This window comes from Pseudoliparis swirei, chromosome 18, assembly GCF_029220125.1.
Source record: "Pseudoliparis swirei isolate HS2019 ecotype Mariana Trench chromosome 18, NWPU_hadal_v1, whole genome shotgun sequence".
Classification (NCBI taxonomy): Eukaryota; Metazoa; Chordata; class Actinopteri; order Perciformes; family Liparidae; genus Pseudoliparis; species Pseudoliparis swirei.
Genome location: NC_079405.1, coordinates 17104248 through 17117077, shown reverse-complemented (window position 1 = coordinate 17117077; position 12830 = coordinate 17104248). Strand labels below are relative to the sequence as shown.

At 42.8% G+C, this 12830-nt stretch overlaps 1 protein-coding gene across 2 annotated transcripts; it reads left to right on the top strand.

Annotated features, from left to right (window-relative positions):
• Positions 1 to 516: 516 nt before the first annotated feature.
• On the top strand, positions 517 to 12571 carry LOC130209039 (fidgetin-like protein 2). 2 transcript variants are annotated; one of them, XM_056438559.1, is made up of 3 exons: positions 517 to 656; positions 1446 to 1663; positions 9743 to 12571. In XM_056438559.1, the coding sequence occupies exons 2-3, from the start codon at positions 1639 to 1641 to the stop codon at positions 10906 to 10908; spliced, it is 1191 nt and encodes a 396-aa protein (XP_056294534.1). In that variant the 5' UTR covers positions 517 to 656; positions 1446 to 1638; the 3' UTR covers positions 10909 to 12571. The 2 variants fall into 2 exon arrangements, with proteins under 2 accessions (XP_056294534.1, XP_056294535.1); XM_056438560.1 differs by lacking the exon at positions 517 to 656 and adding an exon at positions 1167 to 1252.
• Positions 12572 to 12830: the final 259 nt, after the last annotated feature.

Genomic DNA, 12830 nt, shown 5'->3' with positions numbered 1-12830 from the left:
ACCAGATCAATAGAAGTCATTGACAATAACTGAACTTCTCATGTGATCAGTGAAGGAGATCATTCAGTATATTTCAGTAGCGGGTGTCCAACATGCTCATTCATTACACTGAAGGTCTACAATAAAGAAAAAGGATCCACACTTGCAAATAAGATCATACACAAAATGCACACATGCAGAAATGCACACACATACACACACACACACACACACACACACACACACACACACACACACACAGCAGGGTGAAACAGGCTCTGCTCTGACACTGCATGATTGGTCACTTTTTCCCTCTCTTCCTTCCTGCTGAAATAGTTTTAACAAAAGACAGGGAGAGGGAGGAGGGGGAGGGGTGGCGTGGTTGGGGGAGGGGATGTATGTGCTGCTCTGTTGTCACTGGGTGAGGGAGAGCAAGAGGGGGAGGGAGAAGGGAGCTGGAGGGCGAGCGAGGGAGTGTAGGAGAGAAGGATAGGGTCCCAGAAGAGAGTACAAGCCTCTCACACACACACACACACACACACACACACGCACATGCACACACACAAGACACAAGACTCACACATACACATTTATGTCAGCTCCCCTGTTCTACTTTGAGGAATAGTGGATTACTTTCCAAACTGAACCACTCATCAAGCAATTCCAGGCATGATAAGGTCAGTAAAAATGTTCTCACTTTCAGAAAAAGATGTAGCTGTTATCTCCTTTCAGCAGTAATGACAATGTCTCTGCAGCTTCTTGCACATTCCTGTCATTCTAAGTGCTCTCTATTTTTTCTTGAAGTGTAATATGCACTATTTTATATGCTGCTTACTGCACTGCACATGCAGTAGTTTGTACTCTATATGTCAAACCAGGTTACATGGCTATACACTCTCCGGTACTACACTCATACTTCAGTTTTTAACCCTTATGTATTTCTATGTTAGACATGATAGCTTCCTTGCTCTGCAGAGAGTGCAAAGTTCCTCTTCCCGTTGTGGTTTGTAGTGTTTGGGTTGAAACATGGGTGGCTTCAAAAAATTACAAAACTTGTCTCCACTAGCCGTGCGGTTTTGTGGTCAGAGGGTAAACGCTCCCTCTCTCTGTCAGGACATTGAGCTCCAAACTCGGTCTTAATCGGTAGCTCTCTCTCTCTCACACACACACACACACACACACAAACATACACGTGCATGCACAAAAACAGACAGAAATACTGAGGAAAGCACATGAGAAACTCAATATCTGTTGCTTTCTGCAAGTACTTCCCGTAAGTAATTTTGACAATATAATCAATGTATTATATTTAAGATGTGATAAATGGATTATTTGAACTTTATATATTTGTAACTCTCTCAAAATGTCCTTAAGCATGGGCATTTAATGACTGCTACTGAAATGGACATCCTCTTCTTATTCACTGTGTCTTGTGGCTCTGACACTTGCGTGTGTGTGTTCTTCAGTTGGCAGCGTGTCGGAGCGGTGTTGCACTGTGAAATGAACCATGGACGGGCCCAAGAGGCCGGTCACTAGCCACGCCAACAGCCGCACAACCACTTGCAGAAGTCCGAGGAGGACCCGCAGCATGCAGCTGGGCCCTCACTAGCACCAAGTGGACCTGGTCCTCTCCTCTTCACCTGGGGCCGGGGCTGCAGAATGCTCAGTCCTGTCACCCCATACAGTAAGTCTGCACTGATTGTTCCTTTTTATTCTTTCAGGCTTGGACTAATATATGTTGTATGGCCATGTCTAATGATGGATGTGTTTGCCGTGTTGACACCTGGATAGGTTTGAGTGTGTATTTCTATACAATTTCTTTTTCTTCTTGGCTCCTCTTTTTGTTCAGGAATCGTGCCTCAGTCGAGGCCAGCGAGGATCTGGGGGGTCTCCGAGAAGTCATTTTGAAAAGGCAGATATGTTAATGAATTTAACAGCTGAGTCTCCAGGCTTTGCATTGAGGAATTTCACAGAAAGTGTTCAGTCGTTGTTTTTTTCAGCCTCTCCATGTAAATATAGTAATATAGGAACAATTGACCAAAGCACCACTGTCTCTCAGAGAGCAGCATGAACATATAGGGAAGAATTGCAGTGGAGCAGTTGAACGTATTCAGAGATTTTCTTGAAGAATTAAAGATACATAAAATGTTGGTTATACTTATTTTTAAACAATAATAGCACTATCTTTCCTTGATATTCTGGGACTCCCTGACTTGTCTTTATCTGAAGTGGAAAATGTTTTTAATGTGTACAACATTAGTGTGTAAAAGCAGATTAAATTACACAAACATCTGTGACACATCCCAGTATAGGGCTCACTTGTATACGTGCTTATAATGAGAGGTTGCTATCCAGGCTGATGAATATGGTTATATTGATTGACTAGGTTATTGATTAGGCCAAGCTTTAACAGGATTACAATGCTAACCTGATTGGAATAATGCAACAGGAATTTACTTATAGGTTTGACTATTCTGAGGAGGTAGATGCACAGAGACAAACGCTGGAAAACAGAAAAGGAGTGAGGTTTCTGAGCCGACAGAGGTTTTAGTCGCGTACATCTGTCACATTCCTCCCGCAAAAAGACTCACAGTGTCACGTTAAATTTCTTCCCACTAAAACTTTAAATACACACAATCTTATGAAGCATTTACTTTTACAACCACAACTACTCAAATGAAACTTCACACACACACAAACCCACACACACACACTAGTAAACATAAAATCACAATCAGCTATACCTCATTACGGTCTCGGTCCATAATGATGATGAACAGTTTTAGCTGCAAGTTACCAGGGTGAAACGATTCTGTGAATGTAAGTCAGATCGTTAGTAACCTGGTGTCAGCAGCTACTCATTAGTCCTGTATAGAGGGACAAATAAACATCACCCTTCATTCACACATACACACACACACACACACACAGTCCTCCAAAGTAATCATGACAGCTTGTTAAGAGAATTGTAGCACACTTTAGATCCTCATTAGGTGTTATAATAAACCTGTGCTGCTGCTGCTGCATGGTGGTAAAATGACAGAGAAAGAGCAAAGTGAAGGGCAGATGGAGGGGACGTGGGGAGGGACTGGTCAGCTGCAGCCTGATATATGAGTGGACACAATAAGCAAAGAGGGGCCAGGCCACCCTCTGCCACATGTGTGTGAGCTAAAGGAGTGGGGGAGGGGAAGACTGACCACACAGGCTCGGACACACGGCCCTGTCTTTCCTACAGCACAGAGAGAAAGAGCAAAGCTCAAGAAAGGGAGACAATGGGGGGCAAAATCAGAGTAGAAGAAAAAGTAACATAATGTAATGAGAGGAAGAGAAGCATAAATAAAATAGTTTCTCAGTCGTGCTTTGAGGTCAATATATAAATATGTGTGTGTCTGAGCGTCACTCTGACTTAAATTGTGTTATGATTTGTTGTTATAAAATTATTGTAGGTTTGAAAAGTGTTAAACGTGAATCAGATTTGGTACAGTAGTTGATTGGCTGACAGCCTGGTGGACCGTGCAGGCCTGGAGAAAAGGGGGAAGGGGAAAGAGGAGGGCGAGGGAGGCTTCTCTCCTCAGCAGAACCTCCTTCACACTGGCTTCAGCGTTTAGACTATGGTCACTGATTACACAACAACCTAACCCTCAGTAACTCTGGAAGCGAGGAAGAAACAGAGCGCTGTATCATGTGTGTGTGTGTGTGTGCGTGATGTTCATTGTCCATTTCTACATTAATCTTGACATCCTCCACATTCATAAACCATTTCCCTTCTGATGTATTCTGTATTGATCTTACAAGCAGCGGTGTGAATTAACTCTAACTAATACAAATCGCCCAATAATGTGCAAACAGCTGATAGGGTCATTGATCAGCACTGTAAGTAAGCATGTTCTCTCCCTCCCTTCCTTTAGCCTGAGCGTGGACAGCGTGTGTTGAGCGTATGGAGAGGATATGTGCTTTGTAAATAGATCTCAGGTTAGATTCCTAGCATTCCAGCAGCCTGACTCAACCGATAGATGACCAAGAGCTCCTCTGCCTGTTGGCCAGCTGGAGCTAAACACCGCACAAAAAGCACAACATAGGAGTTTGCTTGACCCTGTGTGCACCTTGGTGTGTGTGTGTGTGTGTTTCTGAATGTCCATTTTCTTCTTTAAGTCTTTGTTTAGAGTAAAAAGGACCAACGGAGGACGGTTCAACTCGAGGGGAGATTTTATGTTTCTACTCTCCATCTAGCCAACCAGCCGGCCAGCAAGCTCCGATGCCTCACAACCCCCAAATCCCCATTGCCGTCAGCCCCTTCCCCCACACGTACTTTCATCTAATTAACCCCTAATTACTCAAACTGACCATGCAGTGGACCACGAGTCAAGCTAGCCTCCACTAACACGCAGAAAACACCCATGACTTGCATAATTGTGTTTCCTTGATAAAGAAAACCATTTGATGAATGTGTTACCACAACAACAAGAACATTCCAAGAAGTAGTAATAGCTAGAGCACTGAAACTGGTGTTAGTAGAGGGTGTTGACAGCTCAATGGAGAGCTGGGAGAGTTACACTCAGTCCATCTCTTTATTGTGTGGATCAGGTTCCAGCTTACAAGCACTCTACTGCCTGCTTTGCGAACGTACTGCACACTTGCAGAATGTGTGCAGTACATTTGTTTTGGTGAAACCTGAAGCCATGTAGCAGCCATTTATAGGTCTTGATTAGCAGGAAGAAGGAAGAGTTTACTAAGACGCCGTCATTTAACCTCCCTATCTGCTCTGTGTCGATTACTTGCTTGTGTCGGGACGATTAATTGCACACACACTTTTGAGAGTAAATTCCATGGCAGCGACACAGTCGCTTACTGTGGAGTTTCTTTTGGTTTGGCTGCAGCTTACATATACGCCTCAAACAACATTCACATAAAACTACATGTAGTATCTGCAGGATTTGTCTGCTTGGGATGTTCGTATTTCCCACTAACCTTGTTAAGCTTGATCCCCTCTTGCCTCAACACGTTCAGTGCTCTCACCGGCCAGCTCCTCTTCTCCATAATGCTACACAAATGGCTTACTTTTCATCTTCCAAAGTAATTTTGAAACGGAAAAATTATCATCATAAATGTGAGTGGTGTACGTGAATAATTGAATTTCAGAATAAGTAAACATAACTATGTCTGTATGTAGAAACACAATTATAATTGCAAATGTTACTACTGTGACACTTGTTATCCAAGCTTCACTTACATAACATCATGTATAGTACCTGTATGTTTTTAAATCTCCATCAAGTTGACAAGTCACCTACACTAGAAGTTGTGTGCATCGGTACAAACTATTCATTTAAATAAGTTGAAAGACCCCAGATACTATCATGACAAAATGTTTAAATAGGTTTAAAACATATTGAACACAGCAGAGAACGTACATGTATTTTGTTGCAGGAGTGGGGGTAGGTAATGTATCCTTTTCCCCCTCTAATCAATCAACCGTACATCGTATTTATTACAGTGACATTTGACTAAAAGGTGTCATTACATTCATGGTGCAAGTTTACTGAGCATTAGAAGTTGCACCATTTTACCATCTCGGAGAGCAATGAACAGTAAAATCCTTCCCCTTCATTTTATCCAAGAAACAAACTGCTGCAGGATAAGGAGGAAACATTGTTGTTGGTCAACAAAATGATGATCACAATGATTAAGGAAAGCTGTCATAGTTCCAAGCCGGTTTAGTACTCATCTTTGTCTCTTGGTAAGCCAAGCATGGCCAAGAATGAAGGTGTGTTTCCAAGCCCCGGGCCAACATGAGGTGCTAGATTAGGGTTAGGGGCTCCCTCACTCATCCCTCCTAATACCTAAACCCTTCTCCCCGATATCCGTACTTTACCGTGGATGTCTGATGTTACAGCACTCGTTAACAGTAAGAGGTTTTAATCTGCTGCAGAAATTCAAATTTCCCAGTAAACGCGGCAGTGTTTAAATGTTACGATTTTTTTTAAGAAGCAGCCTCAGAACTAAGACTTATTGTCTTAAAGAGTGAGTATCTGCAAAAGGGAATATGATGGGACATAACGAGCTGAATGCATACTATTGGTCACTTGATACAGAGAACAGTTGTCGTCTAATACATATACATATTATTAAGAAAAACTACTGTGTACTTGTATCTAGAGCTGCCTATATGTAAGAATTTTGTATTTATTTAAAGAAGTCACTCCTGCTTTATACAGTCTTATATTGTATCCACATGTATTTGTAACTTCAAGTAGATAATGTCAATAACTATTAAAACTGTTGAACAATCAAGTAAAACAATCGTTTTGTTGCCCACCAGTGGTGATGCTTCTTTAATTCTTGTCTAGAATTGTCCGAGCACTGATACTCCCATAAACCTGGTGTGCTCTAATCCTTCATTAGTCTGGTTTCATCGGTCTGGTTCTTAACCCGTCCAGACCCTCCAGTTCACTATTCCATCGTCTGATCTCAGAATGATCCTCAGGTTTCACATTCCTTCGCTGCATTTTGATGAGGATTCCAGGCACATTAGATTACTGCACTCTAATATGTCTCAGATAGATTACAAACCATCAGGTGAAGACGGAGTGAGAGGAGTAGATTGAAGGCAAAGCGGCAACTGTTTGACTCATGCCTGCAATTAGCATGACCAGTGAGTATACTGTAAGTCTGATGACCCAGTATGTGTGTAAATACTGCAACAAGACCACAGGACAGACTTCATAGATTATTGTTCTGTAAGTGTTTGAAATGATTGTATTTATTATTGCATTTCTAACAAAATTATTATAATGTATTTAGCATTTTGCTGAAGTCTGCAAATAGCTACAGACAACACCATTCACATATTTCTCACTAAACACAACTGTTTTTTCAGCATCTCATTTTTTTATTTCATGCATTGAAATAAACTGTAATTGGAGAAATTATACATTTGAAATGTTTGCTCGTAATATTTTTTAGATGAACAAACTTAACTTACTTCTTGGATTTCAACACAGAAGATTGATAGTGAATGGACCTGTACTTGTTGAGCGCTTTTCTAGTCTTCTGACCACTCAAAGCACTTTAACATCACATGTCATCACTCACCCGTTCACACTCATTCATACACTGATGGGAGGGGCTTAGGTTCCACCTACCCATCAGGAGTAACTAACATTCACACACCATAAGCACAGCTACGAGAGCAATTTGGGGTGGAGAGTCTTGCCCATGGACTCACCGACATGGACTAGTGGAGCCGGGGATCGAACCGCCGATCCTCTGATTGAAGGATGACCCTGCACTCACTGAGCAACAGTCACAGTAGAAGAGCTAATCAATGTAATTTTGTTTAGATATTTCCGAAGATTACATTCTGATGTTTGGTACATGTTCCTTGACATTCGAGTCAATGTTATCCATATACAGACTGACATAACAATGTTGCCTCAAAGAGCTTTGCTATCTGTTCAACAAACAACACCCTCCATATATACTTACACACCATCAATATAGGAAAGGAGGAAAATCCCTACAAAGAAACTTAAAGGTGCAAGATACTAGATTGGGAGCATTTTGATTGCCTCTCAACATGTCGGCAGCGAGCCGGTGACTCACAGCCGCAGCCAATAGTATTTACCTGAGGGGGAAGTGGAGGGTGGTTGCTATGATTCCCATAACAACGCTGGCAGTCAGGTCAGCATTATCAGCTGTAACCACTAAATGAGAGCATTGCAGAGGAGCTCGCTCACATGTGAGTACATGCTCTAAAAGAACTTGCGGCTGCTCGACTATGTCAAACAAAGGAAGGAAAAACTCAAGTTACAATGCACACAGAGGAAAGTGACTGCATTACTCCACTATATATGGACAAAGCAAAGAGTGGTTTGCTGCTATATTAATATTAATACAAGGGACTTTCATTTTGTGTTCATTTTGGCGACCCCTGTGGAAGAAAATGGTCGTTTCTGAGCACCAGAGTCCCTTTAGAAAACCTCTCCTTTTACTGCAGCAGGACAGACCCTGGAGTAGGAGTCTACGAAGTCTGGGTCTGGTTCTCCTGTGCCTCCCTTCCCTCCAGCGGGCCAAACCTATACGGCTTGGGCCTCCAGCCCTTTGGTGTCGATGCCACCAAGGACTGGCGGAGCAGCAAGGGGAAGTTCTGGCCGGAGGAGGAGACACTGCTGCCAGTCGTCTAGCTCTCCCCTGAAGCCTGAGCTTCCAATTGCAGGTTGAATAAGGCAGCAAAGGTGCATCCAGGTCGGGCTGGCGTCCCCGCTGTAGTTTGACCTGAAGGAGTTTCTGGTGAATCTGCATGATTTCATCTGATTTCCCGCTGACTCCGATGACAAGCGTTAATAATAATTATTAGGATATAGAAAAAGCCGATCTTCTCGCTGATGGTCTCAGTAGCTTAGGTCACACAGGTGCATCAATATTACATTGAAACCAGTTTAATGTTCTTCAGTCATGTTAGATACATGTGAGATACAGCTCATTTAACTATTAGGAAGTGATGGCGGTGCCCATACAGAGGAAAGAGCCTCAATAATCAGGAGATGTGAGGGGATACACACTGCCTCTGGAGATGTTGTGAAGGCCTCTTTAGGTTATTCCTTCAAGTTCTTCAGATGAAATTAATTGTTAGTTGCAATGCTAGTCTGAAATCAAAGCTTAACTCACAAGACAATTAAAACATATTTCATATTAATTAATATACCTCATTTAATCAATAGTCATGTTGTAATTATCGTTCTGTACAACTTTAAAATGTCAGTGTGTAAAGAACTACGGAGTCTGATCCATAGAAGGCAAAAGATCAAAAATCAGAACGCTAGGAAAGATAAATGTATCTCCAGATATCACAAGAGAATGTATCACCATATTGGTGCCAATTTAAAAGCATACTGACAGAGGCATTGTACGTCCAGCGCTGTTGGTGAATCTGAGGCAGTACGTTTCTCCTCTGTGTGTTGCTGTTATAGGGAAACCCCTCTGGCTCAGGCCTGAGGTTGGGACAGTTTAATAATACTCTGCAATGCCTGGAATGTCAGCCTAATGCCAGTTTAAAAAAGAAAAAAGCCTGCAAAAGCCAATCAAAGCCCCAAACCACTAAACCAGTGGATTACTTGTTTGTGTAATTGCAGGTATATTCACACATGGCACATGAGAAAATCTGACTGCTCAATTAGTCAGTGCACTTTCAATATTGTTCATAGATTTTGTGGTCCGGTCTCTTTCAGTCGTAAAATGAAAAGCTAATCACACACACACACACACACACACACACACACACCTCCTATTCTCCCCGTCCAGCAGACCCCTGAGGTTTGTGCTGAATTAGATCACACGCTCGGTGGGGGTGGCTTTGTGGACAAAGAGTGTCACAGAGAGACAACAATGACCCTAATGTGAGTGAGGCAAAGGTAGAGGGCAACTCGCGGGCTGATAGAGGCTTATCGTCGTGGAGACCAGGCTGGGGGCTATGTTGCCGGCTTCACATAAAGATTAGAGCAGTTGTCCCCTGCCTGGATGAGGCTATGTCGAAGAGCACAGGCGAAGCATTGACATGATTCTGGAAAAGGATCAGCTAGCTTTTGTGGTTATGAGGGCAGGTATTCATGACGCCCAACTCTTAACTTGCCTGTGAGTTTGGAAGACGGAAAAGGCAAAACACCTAAAATATCTGGTCTAGACAAAATGCTGCATATACTGTGTGTATTCGTAATTTAAAACACGATTGTATGGACTAAGTCATCTTTGGTCTTGTTTCTCTCAGGTCTGTTGAAGATGCACTGGTCCCCGGAGCACACCGCCCCCTTAACTCAGTGGCCTGAGCAACACCTAGATGTCACCTCTACCACTTCACCGCCGTCTGCCCACAAACACGACCCCTACGCTGTAGCTGGTCGCCAAAGCTTTGCCCCTGCAGGTTACCCATGGGCCAGTGATGACATATCAACCCTAACAGCTTCTTCTCTGCTCAAACGATATGCTGAGAAGTACTCAGGGATGGAGCTATCATATGAACGCCCTCCTATAGGGGCCTACCCAGAGTCTGGACCCTTCCTGAAAACTGAATCGGAGCCATGGGCTCTGGGACAGGGCATGGAGTGCTACCCTGGACTGGAAGCATTAACTGGCACCAAGGTGGGCTCTGCATCTCTGGGTATCCCAGCCACAGGAAGCGTGACAGCAGTGAGCAGTAACTTGGCGACTGAGCCAGGCTATAATGTTGCTGGCTCCTGCAATGCCCCGTCATCTCAGGAATACCCTTCTGCCTACAACAGCACCTACCTGTCTTCAGGATACTGCCCTCAACCCAGCGCAGCACTTCCCCCTGCCCCTCTACACTCATTGCAGGCCACACCCACTCTAGTGCCCAGCTACAGCGCCAGCACTCCTATCTACAACTACCCTCCTGGTTGCTACCCCCAAACCAGCCTGTCCTCTGGATACAGCCACCCCAGTGCCTCCTACCTGCCCCCTGGGATAAGTGCCCCTACTCCTCTGGCCCCTAGGCCCACCATGGTGGGGGCCAGTTACAGCTACCCATCTCACAGCCTTGGAGGGAGCTCTGAGGGAGGCGTACCACTGAAACGTAAGGCCTTTGAGATGGCAGAGGATGGACAGGAGGGAGCAGAGGTGGAGGGACCCCGCTACAGAAAGTATGGCAATGGCCATGGAAATAGCCATAGGAAAGGGCACGGCAACGGCCAGGGCAATGGCTACGATATGAGCGGCGCGACCTCAGACCCACAGGCCTACAAATCTGGAAAGCCCATGATGTCACCCCCTTATGGCGGGGCAGGGGACTACAGCCCACCATCAGGCCTAGCAGGAGACAGTGTGCCAGGAGAGCACACCTTCCCTCAGCAACAGAGAATGTCTATGAAGATCCCTACACCGCACACACGGTCTGAAGACCCCACTGCAGGGCGCTGACAGCACCGGTCGGCATTTAAAAAGGATTTGCTCACCCCTGGAAAAACCAACCAGGGTTCTCCATCCAGACCGACTTGGGTGAACCAAATTGGATTTTCAATGAAAGGTTTGATTTCACTTTTGAACAACAAGAGGGCACAAGACTGGTATTTCTTGTGCATTTTTAACATTTTCCTTACTCGCGTTTTTCCAAAGATACACGGGGGCATTTCGCCCTCTAAGGTTGAGGTAAGTCTTAGGGGTGAGGTTAAGGCATCCTCTACATAGATAGCATTAAGACAGTCTAAATGTATGAGTGTCTGTTTCTCTCAGGATCCTATTTATTTTTCCTTTGGCTACGACGGCAGCAGCACTGCATCTGCAACGTTACTGTTGTAAAAGTTGGTGTAATATTTTGTGGCCATTATGTATGGAAAAGGCCTTTGACTGCAATATGTTCTACCACACCACAAAAATCATTACCGACCAAAAAGTAAGGAAAGCAATAACTGAAATGGTGAGATCGCCATACTACTTCAGCACAATCACTGCTACTTTACACAGCTGACTCGAGAAATGAATGTTTCCCTGCTCATCCCTCGTTTCCCCTTCCTTTACTCATTTTTTAAATTTTAATCCTTAACCCCTTCTTTCCATGTTCTTTATCTTATTCTATCCCAGTGTCCTGCTTCTTGTTCTCGACCCTTTTCATTGCTGAACAACTTTTGGTTTTGTCCAGTTCATACATAACAAGCTGCTTAACAAATGATTACATAGTATACACAAAGCCGCCCTTTAAAATAGTTTTGATGTGAAGAAAAGGTGGGGATTTTATGTTCATTTAAAAATGCAATTAGCATTTACACCATGACATAATAAGAGTATATTCCGATCGTCTTCACAGCGTGTTGTTTACTTGTAGATGTTTGTTGATCCTAAAACCAGAAAATATCTGAGAATAACGGTGCAGCTCACATAAGTTTCAAACTATTACAAGAAATAATGACTACGCACATCAATAGAACAACCAAAAAACAAAAGACTATGCTTAAGTCTGTATTCTGCTAAAATTCACTCAGAGTAAACTGTGTAAAGGTCCATATGCTTGTTTGTTACTTCTGTTTGGATGCACAGCCCAGAATGTAAGGATCGCAATTTAAAAATTACATTCTTTATAAATATCTATCTGCTTGTCTGCTACGGGATTTCCTTTTTTTAGGTTATGCATTCTCTTTACTTTTGCCTCTGAAAAGGATGATTTATAGTTGTGTTATTGAATACTCAGGAAGAATATTGTTACCTCAGAATGATGAAATAAGAATGTATGTTATTACCTTTGGGTGTTTGTAGGGAGGTTTATGGAGCAAGATGTAAACGGAGCCATGGCTTTTATTAAGAGCCAAACTTACTCTGAACACTTCAGGGAAACAATGAACTTAGAAGGCCTTGATACTAATAGAAGAAAACACGCACATGTAGACACACACACACATAAACACACACACATACATACACACTGCTTCTTAGCTCTGGGAAAATAACTTGAGGTTTTTGTACCAAGGCCTGAAATGTTGAATGTAATTCAGATTTTAAAAAATTTAAAAGACAATACATGCCATAATGTACATCAATGATGTTTTTAGATATATTAAACATATTTTCTTCATGTATAGATGTAATTCTCTTCTAGTATAAAATAGCGGGTAACTAAAACAGCTTTGTTAAAGCAAATAGGTAAAATAAACGGAAAATTATGAAGCTTATTCAGATAAATGATGATTTAGACAACCATTACAAAACATAGAATTATGGAGATTTGGGAGGAGTTACCAGGGCAAAAAACCCAATAAAGCATAATTTGAAATTCCTATACATGAAAAATTCTGTTCTAACGAATTATTTGGTATTTACTTTTAAAGGATATCTATTGAAACTCAAGCTAT